We start from the raw sequence: 25,823 nt of genomic DNA, 5'->3' as shown, positions 1-25,823 counted from the left end.
CTTGCTATACACACACACACACACACATACACACAAGCAGTTGTCCGTGCACACACATGCACACACACACACACACACACACACACACACACACACACACAGTACAATAGGTATCGTGCTAGCTGCATGTTGAGTGTCTTCATAGGAAATTTACCAGAGGAGGGAACAGCTCAAACTGTGATGCTCTGGATGTTCTTGTACAAAAAGGGCTCTGATGGCTCTCATTGGCTTCTTGTCAAAACACACAAATACCTGGTATTACACACAACACAACACAACACACCCAAATCCACCCATACCTGGAGGTTGTTGTCATTCAAGGCGTTGTTAGCACTCATGTCCTCTAGAGGCTAGTTTGGACACAAAGGTTCCATTCCAAAATCCATTTTGAAAAACAAAACAAAAACAAACATATTATGTGATATGAAACATTGATCAGTGTTGTAAACAGGGCATCCTGGTGGCTCAGTTGGCTGGTTCTCAAAAAAGGGAAAAAGAAAAAAATAGATAGATTACCTTCTGTAATATTCCAAAGGGAATTTTACTTTAATTCCAGCATTAATTTAAGAGTATGAGTCAACTTTTTCAAATGGTGGATAGCTCTCTCGCCCTCTCTCTCTTAAACAACATTCTGTACATGGAATTTTAGTCATTCTTAAAAGTTTTAAACACTACATTCAAGGTCAGACTGAAAGACAGAAATCACCATTTCAGGTAACAAATTGTCAGTTTTCGTTTGTCAACATTTTTAGGAGCTGCTTATGAGGCATAATAAAATGAATGAAATAATCCTTTATAAAAGCCTACTCACTCATAAATGGGATACCATACACACAAATGTATGTATGTTGGCTTTGGACCTTTCAGTTATATTTCACAAGAAACAAAAAAAGATGTAAGATTACAGTCTATGATGTAAAATTAGGCCTCTCATTTACGATCAATTTTGACAGTGTTTTATTTTTTTCAGTTGTGAAACTTAGAACCAGTTTCCATGCCTCAACTGTCTTTAGGTTTGGGATCAGGAAAATATTTGCAACAGTATACTGTGCCCTTTATGAAAGGAGTCAAGCAGTTTAAGATATTACATCTGGTGCCAAACTAACCACATCCATACTGCAGTGAACATGAGACCATTGACAAGGCCACAATAATCACAGTGCTGCGATTAGATGATGAACACACTCAGTCATGCATGTGTGAAGGTCACAATAGGATTCCCTCTAATTTCACTATTAGCCACAGAGCCTGTTTGTAAAACAACTGTCTGTAAGCTGTCGCAAACTGGTGCTTAGTAGATCTCAGATATACAAGTGCATAGTACACACACACACACACACTTGCATGCATGCACACACACACACTCATAATCATCCCAATGAGTAAAATCCCCCCTAACTGATCCTCATATATCCTGTAATTCCCTATAAGCTATACGCTAACTGTGGTGAAACAAACTGGGGGCTTCTCACAAGGATTAGCAGGCAGAGATGAGACTGCCTTGGGATCAGGGGAAACCATTAAGAACCAGTTAGCGAGCCAATACTACTGCAGGTAAGGATCACATACAATCGGCTGTAACAGTAAATGATGACAAATATAACATAGGCCAACCGCTATGTTTAACCTATGTATATCCTATTTTTTCTTCTCGGTATCCTATTATCTGCCACTGTGCTGACCCAATTCCCCCGTGGGAAGTTCCTGCTCTGATCTGGTCTGTATGTAATGTATTATGTGTAATGACATGGCCAGCTGACCCAAGAGAGCTGGAACTGCACTGATGACAATGCAAGCCTGTTGTAGAAATGGAAAACATTTGCTTTTCATCTTGAAGCTGCACAGGTTGAGCTAGACACTAGATATGTCAAAAACAGTAGCAGCGAGAGGTCAAGGGTCATAAGCGGGGGGGATGAGACCACAGGGATCTGAGTCTGCGTTTAACTCTGACCTCTTATTACTTTCTACAAAATGATCTGTTTCAACCCTGGACTCCCGCCACTATAATCTACAGTAGTAATTCTCTGGGTAACACTCTCTGAAGTAAGGGATCACAGTAATAACATCAAAGGCCTAATTCCCTCTGTCAGCTGCTGTGAGTCTGATTTCTGGGTTAGGAAAATACTCCATATATCCAAGTTGCATCCATCAGTTTTAAAGTGCTATGAGCATTACTACTATACTTTATTTAGGGAGAACCTTCCATCATATTGGCGGTGGCTCCGACTCTGCTTTGCTGTGTCGATGTTTGCTCCCATCACTGCAATAGAGGCTGCAGCTGTGTCACAAATCTATCAGCAACCACGGCTGGCGCCTTCTTGGAAGTCCATTGGCTGTGCGTAAATTATATGTAAAAAATTAGGCTAAAAAAAAAGCAATACCTGAAAGTTGTGGTGTGGGTGGGTCAGCTCAATTCAGTAAAAATAAATAGATTTTTTTTCCAAATGTAGGTTGTCACAGTAAAATGTCTTGTCTTTAGTCTTTACTCCAAAACACTCTGAGTTGTAGCTTGAGAGGAGTCAGCTCAAACTGTTGGTTTTGGCTCTGTTAGCTCACCAGGTGAATTCAGTTTGGCTACCTGGTAGGATAGAAAACCAGTGGAAAGCAGTGTTCTGGGTCCTGAGGTCCAGGATTAAGAACCACTGTTTCAAGGTAACACAAGGCAAGTTTCTGTCTCTTCTTGCCCCACTCCTTCTCTTTTCTTGCCCTCTTTCTCCCTCCTGTCGTCTCTCTGGATGGCCATATTCCCCTGGCTCTAGCCCCTGTCCCAGACAGTGGTAAGAGATGGGTGTTCAGTTCCCCTGATCGTGTGAAGGAGCTGTCACGACGACTTTACAGCACATTAATCATACAGGCGATGTGGCTAGAGATATGCAGTATCCTGTTCTGTTGAGTATTCATTATTAATAGAGACACAAATCTGAAGGATGAGACCACATTTGGTATCTTAAAAATTCAAAGGCTAAAGACCTAAATAGACGTGAGCTTTCTACTGAAACAATAGAATTTGCTCACAGTTTGTACTGGAAGGGTTTTATGAGTGTAAGTGGCCTTAGGCAAGTAGAATAATCAAATATGGAGGTCACCAACGAGGTAATGTCGCATTAACAACAATCAAGGTAATGAATCATAGAATCTTTCTACTGACCTTAGTATTGCTTTGCTTCTAAAATCTATAGAAAGGAGAGTTTATATGACAAACCATAAGATGAATAGAAGTATTAATCATTTATAACATTGTAGCATTGTGTAATTCCAAAAATACCTTTCAAACATATTTTCTGAGTAATCCAATTAGTAATCACCAATTTTCAAAGTATCTGACTACTGTGACTTTGTTAATAACTGCAAACAGATTACAGCAAAACATTTTTCTGTAATAGTAGCCTACAGGAATGCGGCCATATGTAATACGTTCCTCGCCAGCCCAGCTGGCAGTAATATCCTGCCCTCTTAATCATCTTCTACCCAATGGCAAGAGAATGAAAACACTTGAACACGTTTTTTTTTTTCATATAAAGAACAGTCTTTTAATAGATAAGTCCCATTTGCAAAAACACGTAGAAACATTGGAAGACACTGCAATCTGTACACTGTATTCGCTACCTTGCAGCTACCTCCTCCATAAGACAAGTCTGTTTGAGAGAGTCTTGTTATCAACATTTATCAAAAAGATAGCGAGGGGAAAAAAAGCCTTATTTATTGTCCTTATTGAGACAGCAAAGCCTTCAAAACTTTAGTTTTTTAAATATACACTTCTGCCTCTTACAATAAATACGAATCATCAAACATTTATTGAAAAGAACACACAAAAAGAGAAAGATAAATTCAAAAAGGTGACACCATTTACAATTGTGCGTGTCGAGTCGACAACCTGTCTGGGTAGGCTGAACTTGAACTGAACTACTCCCAATAGTGCAATTTAGAAACTACAACAGTAGCTTCACAGATCTGAGACTTTGATATTGACTCATAATTTGGTGCTTTTAATTCATTTGTGCAAAAATACTGATTGTGAAGACAATAACTAATGATTTTTGACTGAAAAGACACAATACAAAACGTGTATATTCATTTCAATGGAAATGTCACATTTCTGCAGTGAGAGGCTATATCAAGTTGAAATGCTGATCTTGCCGTAAATGCTAATCCAAAGCTGTACAACATTAGTTTTGACATAAAATGACATAAATTAATATGATATTGTATGCTCAACAGGAGTTTTCATGGTGGTGACTTCAAATGATGAAATAATTGTGCGCATAAAAAGATCAAACTCGAACCTCAAAAACAATGGACTGCCTTCTTTTCATTCCATGCAAACTATATAACCCCCCCCACACACACACACACACGCACACACACAGACACACACATAAAACTCTGAACAATCCTTCAATTGATAACATAGGTAATTTTACCCAGTGGTAAGCATCTTTTTAGGTAAATGGTCAACAACTAAGGTCCTGCAACTTAAAGGTCCGCTCAGTCAGTGATTGGTGCTGCTGTAGCTTTGTACACACTTTAATTGATGACAGAATATGGACATTACAACCACAAGTTATTGGTATTTAGCCTTTCAAATACACTGTGATGTTTCATTCAATGATGACAATATGATAATTTATTCATCCCCATAGGGAAATCCTCTTTTCTCTGAGTGAATATACTTAAATCATAAAGACTGGTTGCTCCTTAAGTTGTTGCCATTGACTCCCAAGTGTGTTTTTTCAAAATCACCCATCTCTCCTGAATAAGCCCAGTAGGTTGAAGTCGCCTCTTGTGTACGAAGTAAATAATGAAACAAAAGTCTTTTTACAGCAAAAGCTTTGTTCAAACCTCCCACAAAAGCCAGGTGTACACAACACGAAAAACAAAACAAAACTGTGTGTCTAGACAAGACTTGCATCATTGTCACTATATCCAAAAGTGCTTGGAAACAATAACTACAAAATGTACCTTAAAAACAAAAGCAAATATCCAAAAACTGCATCCACATGATTGATTTTGATTGTCACAACACTAGTCCTTTAGAACCTGAGCCTGGTTTGTGACCTCTTCATCAAATCGAAGAAGTAATTTAAATGTTGATATCCTGGGAGTCCTTGGTAGTTTGGTGCATGTGTATGAAAGTGATAATGGTATGATGTACTATAATGTACACACTCAGAGTGTTTGTGGGAGGGGTTCGGTACTTATCTGTGGTTTATGTGTTACACACAGAATTTGAATGGATAGAACAGTCCTTCCACTGTTTGCTATGGTAATTTGGCTAGTACAGCATGAAATGGCGATTATGGAATTTTAACGCAAGTCTAGGGAGTAAGACCATAAAGTCTGTCACTGTCTGTTGCTTGAGAACTGTGCAGATGTGTCTGTTGCACGAGTGCTTAGCAAACTGTCGAAACCCTACTGGAAGCTAACGTTAGCGACAAGGCTAACGTAGCTTTATCAAGGACTGTACTTCTCTCTCTAGCTCTTCTAGTCAACATTAACTATTAGCAATCCATGGCAGCAAGGAGACAGAGAAGCTCCTTTGGTCCTTGCTGCAAAATCTCTCCTCTCAGCGACTTGCCGTAAATCAGTTCATACGGAAGCTAGCCCAACAAAACCAATCAAAATGGCCGCCGCTCCGACCATCCAGGAACGTTGATTTGAATGGGAACGACCGTTCTATCAATTCAAGTTCTGAGGTGTTACAGTAATGCACCAGTCACTCTTTTACTGCATATAACTATAGGGATTGGATTTGTGATGCCCTGTGCTCATCACACATGGCATAACGTTCCTCGGACCAACCATCATGGACTGGCCCATGTCGTGACCGCTCTCTGACCACGGGGGGGAGTCCATGGGCTCCCGCTTGATCGAATGGATCAGCCCGTGACCTTTGAACTCATAATTGCCATGCTTGTTGTAGTCCTGGTGCATGTAGGCCTTGTGGGGGTCCAGTGTAGCGCCTGGATAGACGTGCGAGTCCATGAGGTTGACCGACTGGCTGCTGCACAGCGGGTCTGAGTGAGAGAGTCTCTGAGGACTAAACTGAGTGTTGTCGTTGTTGTTGCTATTGCCCAGGTCTTTGTCGCACTTCAACAGACGCCCGGCGGTGTTTCCGCTATTGCTGACTGCATAGTTCTGATAGTGGCCGTTGTTGTACGGCGGGCTGATGCCTGCTTTCCCTCGCTGACAAGGCGAGTACTGTTGATCGTAATAATCTGCCTCCGATTTGAGCTGGAGGCCGGAGTTCGGGTCATACACCCCGTTTCCGTAACGACGGTCAATGGCCTCCGGGTCGCGGCACACCCAGGGTCGCCCGTAGGCGTCGCAGCCGTTCTCCGAGTCGGAGTCGTGCTCTACCTTGATGGGCGGCATCTCAGGCATCAGGTGGCCGTCGTAGCATTCGCCGTAGCCGTTCTCGCTCTTCACCAGGTCCACGCAGTAGACGTCTGGATCTGTGGGACTCTGGAGGTTCCCATAGAGCTTGGAGACAAACACCTCGCCACCTCTGCTGCTGTGGCAGCTGGGGGAAAGGCGGTACGGCTTCCCGTATTGCCCGGCCTTGTTCATGCGGTTAGAGGGGATGTAGCCGACGCCCTGTCCCGCTCTGAGGGGTCCTGAGCTGGGCCGCAGAGGCCACCCACCGCCCAGGCCCGGGCTGAGGCCTTTGTGGGGAGCCATGGAGGTCTTGCAGTAGTTGAGGGGCTCCTCCTGGCTGTAGTAACCATCGGGGCGGTACTTGAGGTTGTCTTTGGAGAGAGGGGTCCAGGGGGTGTGGTGGCCCCGCTGGGCGCCGCCAGGAGTGGGACAGGAGAGGAGGAGAGGGTCTCCGATGTCACCCATTCCTCCGCTGACAGAGTGTCTCCGGAGGTGCTCCCCTCGCTCACTGTGAGGGAGAGGGATGGCATGAAAAGTGGGGTGGGGAGAAGAGTAGGATTACAGAAAAAAAGAAGAGTCAGAGCATTAGTCACGAAACAACAAGATAAATCTATATAGATTCTATCATGTCGTCATATTTCTTTAGGACATACAGGACAAAGTATTCTCCCTACAAGAAATATACCGCAAAATATCCTACGTACTACTGACTGCTTTTTCTACTGATTGATGAATGAGTCAAAACACAAATATCTAGAGCTGGTTCACTTCAGTCCATGAGAGCATCTTTCCAGAAGTGACTCATCTTTCCCAGGATCTGTCTCTTCTGAAAAATGAGAGCAGAGCCACAGCCAGAACCCACAGATCAGCTGGGTGTCTATATAACTGAGGAACTACATAACATTTATTTATTTATTTATTTATTTGTTCCGCTCAATTAATGCACAGCTCCAGAAAAGAAAAAAAAGCAATTCACAATCAAAACACAATTCAATTTACACATTCCATGACCGAAAAGCATCAGAGCAGGGAGAAGAAAATCTTAAAACATCCCTAGGGAACTTTCTGATGACTCATGCTAGTTCATTTACTACTGAACTTCATGCGCTATGAATGTCAACTCAATGATCAATCGATGGATTCGGTGGTTCAGAGCTCATAACATTGCTGTCGTCAGTGAGCTGGCACTTTGCTGTTTCCACCAAGCTTATTGGATTTCCGATCACAGATAGACGGCCAGATAAGGTGGAAACTATTGACAGTAATGATACCAAGCAGGGTTCCAGACAGGGGGGTCTTGAAGTGGGTCAAGACTTTCCACTTGTTCAGTCTCTCTCCGAGCCTTCACTAGCTGTGTTTCCATCCAACTGTCAAGTGGATTTCACCCAAACTTTGGAAATGTTGCAAAACATAAAATGTGAGTTCTGTCTCTACATCAGCTGGGCTGAAGTGAATTAATTGACTTCCCGAACGCCAGAAAAATAAATCCCCAAGAGAAGTCCTCTGATACATTTGGTGCTGAACTGAAATAATCTTATTTTCTGTTCCTGTTGGTGAGACCTGAGCCTTTTTGTTCCTCCCTGATAGTTAATGAGCCATACCTGATGTCTGGTAGATACAGACCAGGTGTGGCTCATTAAGCACCAGGCTGGTGACCAATGTCTGTAGTGTAGTATAGGTCAATTCTACATGTAATCAATCAAACTGCATCACATCCATCATATCAGAGGTGGACAACATTGGCTGGCCGGATTTTTTATGAAATGCCAATATCGGCCCGATAGATCAGCAAAGCGATACATCGGTCCAACCCTATTACAAGCCCCAGATACAGCTTCAGAAAGTATTCTCAAGTTAATACATTAATCTAACATATCAACTTTTTACAGTATATATCCATTGCATTCTATCAAAAAGTCTGACAGAAAGTCTGTAAGTCTTTAGTAATGTGTTCAGTGTGTGCCCTCGTGTATCACTCCACCTCTCCTTAGCTTCCCTCTGCTCTCTCAGCTGAAGAGAGAATAACAGATAGCAGACATGGCTTTGGAGCTCTATCAAAGCTCTGCAGGTTAAGTATTTTAAAGTATTTTTCCGTGGCAATATCTGCGCTCCGAGAAATCGCTTAAAACAATCTTGTCCTATTACAATATATTCATGTCAACGGCTTTTATGATGTGAAATCATATGCTGCGCAGGTGGAGACCCAAAGCAATGGCATCATCTGCGTGGATCCTGACTGTACATTCATAGAGCATGCGTTCACCTAAAGAGCTGATAAGCACACATGGAAGCGATTTCATCATCTCAAGCGTTGTATTATATCAAAGGATGCACCTAATATTAGCTAGCTTCCAGTACTCAACCTTGGGAGAGAGTTACTCATATATGGCAGTACTGGACCTAACCTCAGATACTTAATAGCCTCCCAATCCAAACAGCCAACCTGCTGTCCAGATATAAGTCATTGGTATTTTGCTGAGGAAACTACCACTCTCCATGGCAACGTGCAGGACAACAGTGTTTTTGGGAAGACGTGAACGGCAGAGGGGGTGGTAGGGCTCTGACTGATGGACAACAGCTTAACTCTTGGCCTCTCAGCCTCCCAGAGTTGGTAATGATGCATGAAGCAGAGAGGGCCTTATCCAAGCTGAGATGTGTATCTGCTCCTAATTGGCCACAGGGATGCCGTCCAGCACTCATTTGGTTTGGTGTCAGAAGTCGGCAAAGGGTTTGCTGGGGTGAGAAAAGGGCTTATGTTTGTGTTGGGTTTCAGGGTAAAAGGCTGAATGTGTGTGAGAGAGTGCGTACGCTGATGTACAAGTGTGTTCATTTAGCTGCTGCTGGGTGAAAAGCTGGTATCTCACATGAAAACCCTGGCTAATTTTCCCATTGGTGCCCATGTATTTGTGAAACACTCCAATGGGTTTCACAGGCCCTCGGATCATGGAACTCTCTCGGCCCATATCTAAACCGTGCATCTAAGTAAACAAGTTAACAACGTCCATCGATCCCTCTTACCCGTGCTCCAGTGGAGAGATAATCCCTCCTCCTCCTCCTCCCTTGCTCTTTCCCCTCATCAGCATGCTCTTCATCTTCATCTCGGTGATGGAGGGCAGCAGGAGGGGCACAGCGACGCAGAACAGAGCCAGCTGGGGAGGCAGCAGAGCCCCGGAGGCCGACTTCTTTTTCTGCCCGTGGAGGAACTTCAGCCGGCCCTGGAACTGCATAGTCTGGAAATAGAAAAGAGGACTGATTGACTGACTTGACTTGATTAATGCAGAGTATCTGCGTTTCCTTAAAGGGAAGGTTCAGCGATTTTAAAAGACTATGCTATTAATCACTAATCAAGCCCCCTCTTAGAATGTGCCAAAAGTCTTTACATTAGAGCTTGCATTTCTGTGAAATCGGCAACCACTTCCTATTATCATTTGTTAGCAATGCTAGCACAAGTCAATGGGGTATGAAACCATACATCTTGACATCACTTTCAAGCCATTCCATATACTTCCATAGCTGGAGTAATAGTAAGAATACGTAATAGAACTCACTCAAAGCACTTGAATGGGATTTTGAAAGCAGTGGTTACTCATTGACTTGCACTAGCATTGCAAACAAATGCTAACAGAAGGAAGGCTGCTGCTGATTTCTCAGAGACAAAAACTCTGATATAAAAATGTTTTGAATGTTATAAAAGTGGACACAAAGTCTTAAATTATCTGATGTCAAAGCCTTAAAAATTAATAATATGTCTTAAATACAGTTATTGGGTGTCTTTGTGCTGCTTTACTAACAAACTTGGGCTTCAACTTTAACATCCTCACATCCTGATCTTTTTTGTCCTGTGTTCAATGTCAAATAATGTGGTTTTGCCTGCATTGTTTCTTTATATTTCTGTTTTTAAAAACAAAAATAATTCCATTTAGCTTTAAAAAGGTCTTTAAAAAGTGTGAAACTTTGCTCTCTGAAACCTGCAAATACCCTGTACCTTCATTTGACAATTCAGAGAAAGCAATATCTGTGATGTACTGCTCCACACTAGGGACCCTGTTGCTCACATTATTTTACATAATAAAGCAAATAATCCTATTTTTGAGGATTATGCGTTAAAACACAATCTTTGTGTCATCACTGCAATTAGCTGGAGTCAACTGATGAGGAAAGCAGGAAAGTATAAGCAGCAAATGCTCACTACATGGCTACAAGCTGTTCCAGTACATTTAGTTAACAATGTCAGAAAACTGTTCTCTAGAATTTGCTGTCCAGCCAACATCAATGAAACCAGATCGGACTTGGTGACAGTGAACTCTAGTGACCCTGACCAAATGGTCCAAACCCATTATTCTTGGTTCTCTATCATCAGACCTCATGGGTTTCCATTGCTGCTCTCCAAACCACTCTGGTCACAGCCATGAGGGGCGAACCACACTTTTACACTGCTGCCGTGTCCAAATACCCTCATAATGCCTTGCAATAGGACTATAAATAACTACACACACCGCAATTAAAAATGAAGTTCTGTTGCACCAAATGGGAGATATTACTTTTTATGGGCCTGGGTCTTCTCCAATTCCGAGCTCCATTTTCACTACATTTTCTACCTTTTTCAGTTTTGCAAAATTGCACTCGAGAGCTGAAGCTGCAAGTTTAGCTTAGCTGGATGTTTGGGTCAGACCACTTACCAGGAATCCAGAGGTGCTGTCCAAGAGGCAGCGCACTCTGGCGATGAAACATCTGTTGAGGAAGGAGGAGAGCTCCGCAGGAATCCCTCCCGCCTCCGGAGAGTGGAACAGGCTGCTCACGACAAAGTCCTCACCTGGCAGGTACAGAGAGGGATGAGGAAATTTGATTTGTGTAGAAATTTTAAAAGCAAAGTTACAAAGTGCTTCACAGTCAGGAAAGTAAAATGGAAATCAATGAAACAACGGCAAAAAAAAACAAGAAGAGCATTCTAAAATAAAGTTGTCACCATTGGAAAAAAATGACACCTACTCTTACAACAGGCTTGGCAGCACAAAATGGAACATATTATGTTACTTAAGGATAGTAGGTAACCTAAGTTCTTGATTGACAAATGATATCCCTTTCACTGACCAAATCCTCTGTATTTTAGAGATATTGAATGAGGAAATTCAGGTAATGATTTATTTTTTCCTAACTTTTAGGAAATTGGCTCTTCAAACAGATGATTTAAGAAGTGATTTCACAAAATATACTGATGTTGCTAGCCTGCTCTCATCGGGAAGATTATGCCAAAATCTTTTTATTCACCTAAACTGAAATAACTATCAGACAAGGTGCGCTCCCACCAATATGAGGTCAAAATATTGATGAAGTAGACCAGCCATAGTTCAAGAGTAACCAGCAAAACCTTAAAATCAAATCTAAGAAGAAGATAAAAACCTAGACAAAACTAATCGCCATATCCACATGAAGGGATTCGGCCCCTCCCTCCCCGGTGCAGCGTGTACCCACCTGTCCCTGGGGCCAGCTGGCCGTCCTGGTGCGCCGCCCCCTGGTGCTGCGGAGGACACATGGCCCAGTGGAGCTGGCGCTTGAACTCCTGGCGGTCGTCGATGTGGATGTAGTCAAACACATTCTGGTGCATCACATCGGTCTGCCGGGGACAAACGAGACGGTACGCGATCAGAAATGTCACAACAGTTAGGAATAGTTAATGAAACGGGTATTCAGGGAGTGATCGAAACGGAACATGAAGCCCATCTTCCCTGTCTGCTTCCACTGGGAAACTATCCACTGAAGCAAACGTCATGAAAATAATCTAAAAAAGGAATGGGGAATGAACTCTTTCTCTTCTCTCTCTGTTCCAAACTTACACCATCACTCTTCATGCAATCACATGGATAAGTAACACTATATATTTTTCTTTTGTTGCGCTTATTTTCCACACAACAGGATGGCTGAGCGGTTCGGGCTGACAGGCTTTCTGCTCTCTGAAAGGAGGCACGGGTCAGACAACGGATGTGACACATTCGATACACAGTCGGTTGGCGGTTTCCCTTACGATGCCAAGGCTTTTCGGACACTCTGTATCATGCGGCGCCATCGCCGCTTAACCCCTGCCGAACATCTTTGGGCTCTAAGCGGTTACAGACAACAGTTACAGAGCAAATACGACCGGCTGAAGGAACTGACGCTTTCTTACATTTCAAATGATGAAGCAATTATAATCATTTCTCCGTCTCTCTCTCTTGACAAACAGACATTTCTGGTTTTACACTCGCATTTTTCCAATATAATATCAGTTTTCACATTTTTGCATGAAGTCATCTCATGAATGAGTCAAGACATGCGATGTTTGAATGGGATCGCGTGTTCCCAGCAACGGCAACAGAGTGACTCTGGATCAGTGTGTGTTGCCATCAGTGCAGCTGGTAGCTGCTGTTTGGACGACTGTGCTTTCCTGTCGCTGCTGCTCACATACATGAAGTCTGCCTCAGGATGCACAGGGAGCGTGTGAACTGCCCACACACACACACACACAAGGAACATGATCACAAGGTCATTGAAAGTCACATGAACACACATGCACACACACACACACACACACACCAGGAACATTTACAGTCCCAGTACAGTAAAAGTCTAAGGGCAGCTGCAGGGCCAGCGAGGGCAGCTGTGTTTGTCAAACATCGCGTGACACCGGCTCCCGAAGAGCAGTCCAGCCCGGCTTACCCTCCCCAACCACACACACACACACACACACACACACACACACGCACACACACACACACACACAGTGAGTCGGGTTCCAGCCCACTCTCGTCATGCCTCTCTCTCTCTCTCTCTCTCTTTTCCAGCAATAGCTTTGCTTTCTGTCATTCCATGACAGATTCCTCGCTAAAATGTTCAACCTTCTCCTCTTCCCTCCTCTCCCTCCTCCCTCCTCTCCCTCCCTCCCTCTCCCGCTCGCTCCATAATTTCCACACTGGAGGCACGCGAGGTTTTTTGATCGTCTGCCTCTGCAAACACAATCCGTTCCCACCGTCTTTGGGCGCGCGCTTGGCCCTGCGGTTTGCTTCCCTACCGGCAGTCGGGCAGACAGACGGATCGAGTGACTATTGTTTATGTTTCTCGTAAAAGACAGAGAGAGGAAAAGAGGAGAAAAAAAAGGGAGAATAAGTGATATTTTCGCTGACCTTCAAAGGGTGAGCCGCCGCAGTAACAAATGGGATCAAAGGCCACTGGGGGGTTTTCTGCTCCGCTCCGGAGCTTTCTTGTGGCGCTACTTAGTCAAGCGCTCTTATTTTAGTTTGCTCTGTGGCATATTAGGGATAAGTGTCTTTCTTACTAGGATGCTCAAAATGATGTGTTGTGTTGCCAAGGCCTTCAAGGCACAATAAGACTCACAAACAAACAGCAGCAGCTCTCGCAAAAAAAAGTGAGCATGCGAAAAAGGATGGGAGAATGTTTTGATGACAGCCAATTCTAACGTTTACACACACATACTTCATTTTCTCAAAAAATGTGTCTTCAATGTTCTGTATCCTGGCTGTTTGTTCTCACATAATTACTCACAACACTGACAAATTAAACTACAGACAGCAGCACAGTCTGAATTTTCAAGTTGATAGTGTTGGGGATAGGAAGGCGATTTTCTATCTCTACCGATCGCACCTAACCTGACCGCACCAAACGGTTTGGCTGCTTTGCATGCTGGGATGCTTTGGCTCAGGCCTGAACAGACCAGATAGGGTTTTCACTGCCTATCTAAACAGTCAGTACCTGGTCTCTTTCTCTGGAGCTGGATTGGAAGTGTTTGACAAAAACTTGTTGCATGTATCAGATTAATAACGACACTGACGAATGGTTCTGGCTCATTGCAAAAAAAAAAAAGTGGCTTGGGAGTTCCTGAACTAGTTTATGAAATATCTGTTCACCATGATCTCTCAATAGATGTCTTACATGCGGCCGCTCCCTTGTATAAGGCAGCCATTGTGGTTCCATGGGCGTTATAATATTGCCAAGTATTTCTTCATTTCGTCATTGCAGACAGAATGAAATATGGCCAACATTACTGGCACAAGAAGAAGAACAACATGCCCGATACTAATCAATTCTTGAAATTCCGATTTATTCCCTTCAAGCTGAAGGAGACGCACCTAACCGCATTTTATTTCTTGCGACATTTCCAAAGAAATGTGCGTAAAATGTGCTCGACAGTTGGAATGGAATCATTGCTTTTATAACGCATTAGATATTCTCTCTCCTTCTTTTTGTTCCTTCAGTCAGTTAAAAGTCACGATCCGCCCACGTTTTTTTTTTTTTTTTTTCAGCACGTCCACAGAGTTCCCGACAATATGTGACAAGATGGATTTTTTTGGGGGTTTCTTATGTAATAACGCTAAAAAGGCAGAGCTTTAGGTCTCGGGCCATCGCAAAGTGAAAACGATCAAGCGGAGTAGTAAAGGCTGAGACTCAAACACAGGCGCGCACACACACACACACACACACACATTAAGCAAAGTGCTCGACGTTTTTAAGCTCCTTTGTCTGTCTCTACTGTCTCAACCCTCACCACACACACACACACACACACACACACACAGAGCAGAGCAGAGCAGCATCTTTCAGACCACTTTTGGTTTTCATGTCGATTTCATGGCGCTGTGTTACTGCCCCTCGCCGCTTGTAAGCCAAGTGGGAGCGCCGTAGCAGAAGAATCTCTACTCCAAAGTGTCAACCTGCTGTGTGTGTGTGTGTGTGTGTGTGTGTGTGTGTGTGTGTAAGCAGACGTGAGGGCAAAGTGAGGGATTTTTAACAGTGAAAAGCACTTTATTCATGGTTTTGAAGGAGGGGGGTGATTTAAGCGTAGCAGGACAGGCGAGGCCGTGTTGATATCATCCATAATTAATGACCGGCTGGGTATGGTTGGCGGAGAGGAAGGAGGCTTAGCTGTCGGCGAACGTGTCAGCGCCCACACACACACACACACACACACACACACACACACACACACACAGTCTATTCCAGGGTGAAACAGCGGTCTTGACCTTGCTGTGGCCTCTTAGCCTCGACTTAGTGGGTTCAAACTGGCTTCTAGATGACAGGTTATCAGGCAGCGGGGAGGCAGACAGAAACTTTTTACTGCGTCTAGTTGGCTGCGGGTTAAAAAGGAGGGGAAATGCGAAGAGGGGGAAAGGAAGATAAGAGAGAGAAAAGCAGGAAGGATGGACTGAGGGAGGGAAATGAGTTGTTTTTAATTGCAGATTGGCTGCGTTCAGCCGTCTGCTTCTTCTGCCTCAGGCTAGATGCCGTGTCAAGGCAGACGGCTCATCGAGATGATTGACAACTGCGGGGGCGGGACCTTGACCAACTGAGGGGGAGGAGGGCGGGGCTAACAAGACACTTGCTGCCTCAAGGTGAAAAGTTGAATACTGTGGCTTTAAAAGTCACACTGCCTGCTATTCTGCCTGTAACTGTCAAACACACCACTCTTCATTACACACTTGTTGACGTTGCATTATGTGTCACTTGTTACATAACGTGCGAATAAGAGGTCCAACCCACCTGATGGAATCCCAGGTAGTCCACAATAGTGGAGGAGGCGTAGAAGACCATCCCATCACTGCTCACCACCAAGGCGAAGCCTGTCAGAGACTAGATACACAGACAGAGACACAGAGAGACCATCAGTGATTCAAAGTAGTCCATGCAGCAAACAAGAACAAGAGTAACAGATACATTATTGACACAAACACAAACGACCCCATTTTAACTGGCTCGTCGTTCTGAAACTAACTTTAGATGGCAGGAGTAAATATATCATAGTGAGCATGCAGTGAGTAGAAGAAGAGTGCAATCTCTATGGAGAGTCAAATGGCTTCATTCATTTCTACATCTGGCTGCAGTCATTACTGTACCATTGCTTTTTTTTTAAGCCACAGTCACAACGCCAGCCAGAACGCCACTCTAGCCAGACTTTATTTTATAGCGCGATGCCCAATTTCAAACATCAATATTTCCATTATTCTCCGAACAGCAAATTGCAGTACGTATGGAACAAAAGATACAATAACACAACACTGGAGAGGGAATGAAAGACAGGTGGTTGTGCAACCGAGTTGGCCAAATAAAAACCTGTTGATTTGTGGTGCGAAATATCACTTTCGACTAAGACTTTTATTATATTTCCCGGTGGAATTTATATTCCGGATCATTTTTCCAGCAAATAACTTGGAGATGACATACACACCCATACACGCCTACAGTGTCCCTCGGTTAAGAAAGAGATGTAATGACTGAGCTACATATTCAAAAGTTTCAAACTTTGATCATTTAGTCTATTTGACAGGGAACTTTCCCTTTGATTCCTGATTTCTGACACATTGATTAAAAGCGGGGAAATATGTGACAGAGCGACTCCACACACACACTCTCCTTCTTTCTCTCTCTGACACACACACACACACACACACACACACATTGACAAGGCTAACACAGCTTACAGTGACAAGTGCTCATTAAACAGGATTTGTACAACAAATGCACAACAGGCTTTGTTCAAATACAGATGGAGGGATGGACAGATGGAAGAGAGGAAGGAGTGTGAGAGAAAAAAGAGTGGAAGGAGAGAGAAGAAAGTACAGGAAGGAAAGGTGGAAGAGGTCTCCCAGTGTGTGTGTGTGTGTGTGTGTGTGTGTGTGTAAGCATGTGTGTGTGTGCATGCTCACTGCTGTGATAGCGTGACTACTGCAGTGCTACTTGACTTGCGTGACTGCTGCTGCCAGAGTCTGTCACCTCTAGTTTACTGCGAGACTATGCAGGTCTTCCCTGGTGTGTGTGTGTGTGTGTGTGTGTGTGTGTGTGCGTGTAGTGTGTGTGTGTGTGTGTTTTATGTGGTGTGTACCCCTGCGGCTTCCAAATTCACACCCATATTCTCTCACTCCTCTTGTTTCTCTCACTCTCCTGCCTCCCTCTCCCTCTCTCTGTCCTCATAGTGATCTCATTGCCTTGGCATGCAGTGCAATCCTCTGTTTACTGGAGCCGCTCCATCCTAATGGCCTAATGGACACCGATACCTGTCCATGAGTAAAAACACTTCGGACAATTCACTTGACTCACATGGCGGCCATGTTTCATTTACACTCGGAGCGGGAAATTTTAGCTGGAACACAGCAATGCAAATAAAAACAGAGGAAAATTCAACCGGTCTTTGGACAAAAAATGTTAAATATTCAACAAAATTAGCTAATTTTGGCAGAACTACTTCATGTTGTTAAAGTTATATTTATCTCCAAACTCTAAACCAACTAAGTTAAATTGTGTAAGTAGTAGCTGATAATTAGCTTTGTATTTTAACCACCTGAAGGCACCTAATGCTAGCGCTTGATAGCAGACACAGCTAGCTAACAACAAAAGTTGTTACAGGCTATGAAACAAAACATTTAACTGAGGTGCCACAGATAGGCTATGAAACATGTTAGCATATTACTAATACTGAAGATAAAGGCTGTTAGTGTTCACAATTCATAAGATTTTGACCTAGTTGGTTTCTAGATAAATATAACGTTAACAACATGAAGTGGCTAACTGCTGGCATTAGCTAACATTAAGGATTAACTTCATGGATGTTCCCTTGCTGTGGCCTTTGGTTTAGGCCTTCTCCATCTCTGCTCATCTCTCAATGATATCAAAGGATAATTTTGATACATTTTGATTATATTTTAATATTTTTGTCCGAAGACCGGTTGAGTTTGCCGTTGTTTCCATCTGCTTTGCTGTCTTCTTTGTCGTGTTTCCAACCCCAATCAAATCAAACATGGCCGCCACTTCATAATGTTCGTTTGTGCCAGCAAGCGATCCGCTGTTTCAATCTTTTTAGTGTCCGAGAGAGATGCAGAGACAGAAAAGAGTGAGACACAGGGAGAGAAGAGGCTTAGAAAAACAGAGAGGGGTTATTAAACATGACGCCACCAACCATTACACCACTCGAAGGTGTTAAGTGGAAATACATGAATGAGAAGTATGGAAAATATACAAATTACAGCATGAATGGTGTGCAAAACGCACAGCAGTGGAACAAACCGAGTCAAAGAAAGTGAATGGAAAAATATGTTGGATATGAAAGTATGTGAAGAATATGAAAATAGAGAATAAAGAGAGAATAAGAGAAACAGAGAGAGGCGGGATGATGAGATCGCAGCCACCAGCTTCCTTGCGGCGTAGAAGCAGACGTTGTTTGACAAGACTCTGACCGACCAACACACACACACACACACACACACACACACACACACACATCCTCCTGCTATCCCAGCGTTAGCAAGCACTCCTCAGCAAAAATACATCAGGCTGTACCGCTGCAATGACTTCAGGAACAACGGATCCTGCTGGGAATGCATTGCTGGTTTACAAATTATCGCCATGGGGGATCTGACTCTGGATTTTGGATCCGGCTTCCCACTCACTAAGCCAGGTCTGGACATCAAAGATGGCTTTTTGGACGCACTTACTTCTTAGCATCAGGGAAACAGATACCATTAAGGGTGTCGCAGTTAAAAGGTCGTGTAGTGTCTTCTGGACCGCTCTGAATCTTTTGAAATGGAGCTAGGACGATTTGGGATCAATATAGTTTAGTGTATTTTCCAATATATTAGTGTTGAAAGTATTATTGTTGGTCACATGGGGGCTGCGCAAACATCTGGTAACAGTATGTCAGGTTAAATCGAATATATTTATGCTGAAAACAGTATATTGTGTCCAAATCCAATATGTCGGTGCTGAAAATATGAAAATGTCTGGTTTTTCGACCAAGACATTCCATTTTCTGGGATGTTTGCTGTATTGAAACCATGTGTTTGGGGTGGGATGGGGTGTTGAGGCGGCGCACGTTTTTGGTGTGTACTGTAATCCAAAGCTGTGATCTTGCTTGTCCAACTCAAATGTGTCCCATTCATTCATATACAGTATAATGAAAACATGCTTAATTAAAGCCTCTAGCACCTTTCGTCGATACGTCCAAAAGTCTTAGAAATGACCGAACTCTATTGGATTTGTACAGAGCATGTCTAAAAAAAAAGGATATAAAAATGACTTGAATGCACTGGAATGTGATGTTGCCTTTACGGGGTCCCAAAAGGCCATAAAAATGCCAAAATTAACATGCTGGGTTCATTTGGATTTATTCAGCCAGTTCACCATTCCCCCATTTCTCGTCCCAGCCCTTGAAATGCCAGGATACATTTCAAGCTCTGGACCCCCTTTTCTTTTTGAAGGAATTTGGCATTTCTCTACTTCTGGGAAAAAACACAGGCCTTGGACTTGGACTCTGCAAGAGCATTTACAGGCAGAAATTAGTGAATTTTGTCGATTGATTATGTTTTATTGGCTTTCCAAAAGCCATATGCGTCGAATATATTAGTAATGAATGCAGTGCCATTACTTTTGACAAAAAACCATTAAAGGGACATTTCCAATATATTGGACAGGAGCTATAAACAATTTAAGACTGTAAAAGAAATGCTCCGTTTCGACAATTCTGCTCATCCTGAACACATATTAACAATTATCAATGGACTATTTTCATTTTTACTTTATTTATTCTTTGTTTAATCTGTTAGAATTAAAAAAAAAAGATGAACTTCACCATGGTCCAAACTGATCTGAGATAAACAAAGAGACGAGAAGAGGGGCAGACACTCTATTATTGATGACGCAAGGTCAAAGGTCGGGGAGGGGGGGGTTGACCTTTATACCTCTGTGATAATAGAGTATGAAAGAACAATAAAAAAAGAGAGGCAGACAGACAGAAAGAAGGAAAGAAGGAAAGACGGAAAGAAAGTCTGTCTGTTAATGTTCCTGCACAGAGGCTGCACTGTGCTGCGTGCTGTTTTCTGTGGGTTTTGTTCATTCAGATTTCCTCCGGTTCCCCGCATGCTGAAGTCTTTAGGTAATGGAAACAGGCACCTGCTGCTGGCCCGGCCCGCCGCATATCTGCACCAACGACGCCCCCGGCTCCCATAACCGCCCCTGGGAGGTTAAAAAGCTCCGACTTACAAATCTTAAGAGGCGCTTTGCACGCTAGAGCCCCCCAAAAATAAAATATATGTTCGCTGGATTTGGAAACGGGGGGAAGAGGAGGAGGAGGAGGGAGGAAGAGAAAGGGAGAGAGAGAGAGAGAGAAAAGGAAGGCCGTCCTCGTCTCATTGTTTCGACAGGGTTTCTCTGGTTTTCCTGCCGCCTCGGTGTCAGAGGGAGAGAGAGAGATGAAAGCGGCGAGGAGGAGGTCACGACACACCGGGAGACCTTCTGCCACCAGGAACTCACACACATCCTACACACACACACACACACATGCAAGGGTTCGACCGATATGGGTTTTTGAAGACAGATAATGATATGTTTTGGATTGAAGCTGCCGATATCTGATATTTTGTGCTGATATTCTTTATTTTTGGTCATTTTCATGCCAAAAAATTACAAGTGTTTAGTGTATTTAGTTTTATTTTTGTCAGGATGGAAAAGCCTCTGAAACAGCATTTAGACCATCATGGGACATTAAAACTGTCCATTGAAACACAGGATAATAATAATGCTAATAAACATATTCATACAATCTTGTGTGGAATCTGATGTCTCATTAGAATCAATTCAGGTTAAGGTCTTCCCATAGAAAACCAGTGTAGTATTGATCAATTCTACAGTAAATATGTAATCAATCAAACTGCATCATATCCATCATATTAGAGGTGGACAACAATGACTGGATGATATCTGATTTTTAATAAAAGGACAATATCAGCTCCATATATCGGCAGCTAACGCTAACACACACACACACACACACACACAATGTCAAACTCACATGCACGTGCACACACCCCACACACACAAACATACAGTGCAGCTCCATGCACACAGGCTCATGCATACACAGACATGTACAAGCATGTATAAAAGCACCTCACACACACGCACACACACACCACAAATGACACATATAAAAACAGGCAACCCCTCCCCAACCCCAACCACACACACACACACACACACACCACTCTCTTCTCTCTCTTGGGATCCCATCACCATAACAACTAATGCACAGTTTGCTGTGGGGCCCGGTGCAGGTCGAGTCACGCAACGGGAGGCGACACATCGCCACGGTCAATCTAGCCCTTTGTTTACCATTCCTAGGAGACAACCTAACACATTAACAGCAGCATCAGTGAATCAGCGCTGCTCTCTCTCTCTCTCTCTCTCTCTCTCTCTCTCTGTGTGTGTGTGTGTGTGTGCAAGATCGTTGGGTCATGAACAGTGTCATAATTCGTTGTTTGACAGATAGCCATTAGGAAATTGAGTGTGCAACAATGATCTGATGCCAAGGCAATTCCCATGTAGCTACCGCTCTATCGCTCTTCTTCTCCTCCCCAGGAATGTAACAACCTCTCGCCACATGTTTTCATCCCCAAATATTCAAATTATGCATTGCGCATCCCAAAAAATGTGTGAGATATCGGCGATAGCCAAGTACAACTGGGTGTCCCGATTTCACGTCAAAGTACCGAGAAATTATTCCTCCCTCGCTGATTCTGAAACCATGTAATCTCTCATACTGACAAGAAGAAAGCAAAAGAAGAAGCCAAACCCAAAGCCGCTTTGACCTGAGCAACTTTGCTTTAACTTTAAAGCTTAATTTCGGATTTAGTGACAACTTTTCATCATAAGCGGTGTGTTGCATATCGTCGTTACACCCCTACTCCTTCTATAATACAAAAGTAAATGACATATGTACGCATGGTGAGATCATTGTAATCTCTAATTGATCTGTAATTGAAATCTGATTTCATTGTCTTCTTGGTGACACGTCATGCCCAAGGCCTGTTTACAACTGATGAGAAACAGATTTTAGATTTGCTCTCATTACTGTTCACAGGCTCGCTGTTTTCTGTTTTTCTGTCTCTCTCCTCACACATCCACACGCAGTCTCACACACACACACACACACACACTTCATTGGTTCGCTGAAGCCTCCAGCGTCTGTTGGTCCCCACCTCCATCATCAGCTCCGACACTCGCGTCTCACCCTTCTGTCACGCAACACCACAGCTCTGCAAAGCAGGTCAGGTCGAAGGGCAAAGGGCACACACGCACATACACACACGAACACCCCCAACCCCCCCCCAACTCACACACACTCATATATATATGCATGGTCGCCTGAAAGGCTGCTATGGGCACAGCGGTACAACTCAGAAAGCATTTCATGGACGGCAATATGAATGAGATGGCCAAGCTTTAAAACAGCTTTGGAAACTGTTTTGAACTGATAGCAGAAACATATTTAGGTCCTGATTTCACAAAATGATGCGGGTAGCAGCTATGGACACACACACATAGAACTACTGACAGCCACATGACACACACACACAGAGACGACTTACTTCCAGGAGGAGGCCGCTTTCTGTGACGCCGGTGCCCAGCGGAAGGCTCTCTTTCCTGGGTTCAGGGTTGGAGGACGTGGGGCTGACGATGTGCTTCCTGGAGGGCTTCTCTTGGTTGGCTGGAAACAGAGAGAAAAACAGAAAGATGAATGTGCTGTTTCACGCGGGCAGATTATTCACGTCGTAACTATACAGCTTAGTCATAGTAGAGGATAAGCGAGGATGTTAAGTGAACAGAGGAAACATTAACCTCTGAAAATGTTAAGCAAGGTGTTGAGTGGCTGGGTGAAAGTGCAGGTGGAAATGAAAACAAGCAGCCAGAAACAGAAGAAGTCAAGAAAATCATAGAGAGTTGTTGATTTTTATGACTTCATACAAGGGATATGCGCTCATTTTGGTGTCTGGAAAGTAAAAATCAACACTTTGCATAGGTCATACACTTAAAAAACGATTTCTTAAACATATTGTTGCTAAATCCTGTCCTGTGCTCCCATGATCATCAGCATAAAATGAATATATTAGAAGATACAGAGCGTAAACTAAGCAGTGTCGACATGGAAAAAGTTGACCGGGTAATAATCTGTTTTCCCCAAGTATGTTCGGCGGTATCGCAGTAGAGAGAGAGAGAGCTGGACCCGCACTCAGACATGTGGCGGACACATTAACCGTGTCAGGCGAGCGTCTCTACCTAATGCCAGGTATTAGCCCGCGCGGTGGGCCCGTCTAAGAAGAGAAAACAGTGTGGGATTTCTGGTCTTTACGGGATTCCTCTCGCACGGCAGCAGCCACACGATCGAGCGTTGACGTCGGATTTTGGCTGATTGTTGGGTTGCATGAGAAAGATCACACACTCTCTCTGCTGTTATCTCCCCATGTAGACGGTTCAATACTAAATCGAGAGCAAAAATCCTCCTATATGGGGACACAAATGGGGATCTGTGGTTTAGTGTGCGTCTATTTGGGGGGTCAGTGACATGAAAACATTTGAAAACCCCTGTCTTATAGCAGTGGTTCTCAACGTGGGGTCTGGGGACCACCAAGGGTCCTTGAGAGGGTTCCAAGGGGTCCCCAGCAAATTGATGAATTGTTAATCTTCACCATTACTTCATTTACAAGAAGTGAACACAATTAGAGAATGTAGAAGAATGACTGTTTTGATCATAGTTTCTCTGTTATCTCTCTACTTACAATACAGATAGTCATGGAATTCCGGACAAAATCATATCGAACAATAAAAATATTCTCCACACGATTTGGATCTAAGAGACAAAATCTCATCAAAATGGGGATCTGTGGCCCTAATGTGGACTAAATTAGGGGTCCATCACTGTCTTATAGATATCAATACAGTACATTATTACTAGCATTGTTATGAACCAGTCTCCTGTGCATGTGCTGTATGTTTTTTTTTTTTCCCCTCACTTACAGTACGGCTCACCTACTGTTATCTGAGAGTGTTTTTGTACACGCAATTAGCCCACATGGCCGTGGCGTGCAGAGCCCTCCCATGTGCAGCGGGCTCACCCCGTGTGACGTGTGCGTTTGCGTGTCGGCAGGCATGTTTGCGTGTTTCTGTCCCCGGGTGTGCTGTCAGAGGGCATGTGGCTCACTCCAAGAGATCAGCCCCCTTCGCCCCCCCCCGTCACTCATCGTAGCCGGGGCCAGATTAGTCACGCAACACACACACACACACACAGACACACACATAACACATACATCGCAGCCTCGTTACGACGAAGGATCTAAGTATGTATGTATGTATCCGTCTATCTTCCGATGCTTCTCCTCCCCTCCCCATCAACCCTCATCCCTTTCTCTCCCTCCTCCTCCTCCTTCCTCCTCCTCCTCCTCTCTCCCCACGCCTCCCTCGTTCCGACATCGCAGGCGATCGGCAGCCGATTTCGTGAGTTTCCCCTTCGCTTAATTCCCCATCCGAGGCACGCAAACCTAATGTATCCATCCTATCTTTTTTTTTTTTTCTACTCGTGCTTTTCGTCTGGATTAACTTTATAATAGTTTATTCCCCCCTCCCGGATCCAACGGTGGCTCTATTCAAACAAAGTGGAAATAAAAGGGGCCTCAGTGTGAGTTTCTACTGGTGAAAATTGGGCTAAACGCTGACGACTGAATTGAGACGGAGGCAAACTCATAAACGCCAGTAATAACGTTAAGTATTCTGTCATCGCCTTCTCGGGGCGGCGAAACGCACACAAACAAAACACGCTCAGACGGACACGCACGCGCCGAACCATTCTCCTCAATCACCGCAATATAATTCGACCGGTGGAAAGCATTGCAGAGGTGGGGGGGAATCTAATAAGCCTCTTTATTTCCCTCCCTCAACGCCCCGCGTATTTTTGTTTTCTCTCTTACGGCAGCTTTTTGGAGAGGATGCGGCGTCAGGAAAGACAAACACGCGGGATGATTAATTATCGGAGGGCCGGCGCTTCCTCTGCCAACAACGCCGGCCTTTTATTCGTCGCCGCTCACGTCTTCGGGCCTTTGCTTTTCTTTGCCTCTATTTTCTCTCGCAAAAAAAAAGGGAAAACAGAGTAGGTAATGGTCGAGGCGTTTATGTGCTCTGTGTGAGGACAGGGTGTTAAGTAAAAAAAAAAAGTGACAAGCAGCGGGGATGTGGATGCTGCCAAAGGGTGGGGCTCCGAGTGTCTAGCTAATCCAGTCAGTCCGGGGCCCGTCTTTCCACTTCCACGGGAGCGCACAGGACATCAGGACCACCTTCCAAATATGAAGCCGTGGCCCCCTCTGCCCCCTTTCTGCACAATCTGTGTCTCAATTGTCTCAAAGCTATAGAAAGCCCTCTCTAACCCACTTCATCTTCATGATGGAAGTGGAGTTAAATGGGGATCAATAAGGGATCATTGTAATTTTCCCAGCACGAAATTTTCACATTTTCAATTATGGCATGATGAAATTCACTTTCAACAAGTTTTGGGAACTTTTATACTGACATCAGAACGATATTCGGGTCCTAATTTCACAAAACAATGCAGGATACTTTACCCACTATTAGAGGGCCACTGGCCTGAT

General features: G+C 43.8%; 1 protein-coding gene across 1 annotated transcript in view; it reads right to left on the bottom strand.

Moving 5' to 3' along the window:
• Nucleotides 1–3,529: 3,529 nt before the first annotated feature.
• The window catches only part of LOC139666089 (uncharacterized), a 74,948-nt gene continuing 52,654 nt past the window's right edge, over nt 3,530–25,823 (bottom strand). Inside the window, exons 4-9 of the mRNA XM_071545187.1 lie at nt 22,776–22,894; nt 15,904–15,993; nt 11,848–11,989; nt 11,055–11,188; nt 9,394–9,605; nt 3,530–6,883 (exon numbers count right to left, since the gene is read on the bottom strand). Of these exons, the coding sequence (XP_071401288.1) occupies nt 5,722–6,883; nt 9,394–9,605; nt 11,055–11,188; nt 11,848–11,989; nt 15,904–15,993; nt 22,776–22,894 (1,859 nt within the window). The 3' untranslated portion in view covers nt 3,530–5,721. The remainder of the gene's footprint in view (nt 6,884–9,393; nt 9,606–11,054; nt 11,189–11,847; nt 11,990–15,903; nt 15,994–22,775; nt 22,895–25,823) is intronic.

The sequence above is a fragment of the Centroberyx affinis genome, unplaced genomic scaffold (genome assembly GCF_046629955.1).
Source record: "Centroberyx affinis isolate AG114_WGS23_722 - 3 ecotype Tasmania unplaced genomic scaffold, CSIRO-AGI_Caff_v1 ptg004798l_1, whole genome shotgun sequence".
NCBI classification, from domain to species: Eukaryota; Metazoa; Chordata; class Actinopteri; order Beryciformes; family Berycidae; genus Centroberyx; species Centroberyx affinis.
This window is presented reverse-complemented; position numbering and strand designations above follow the sequence as displayed.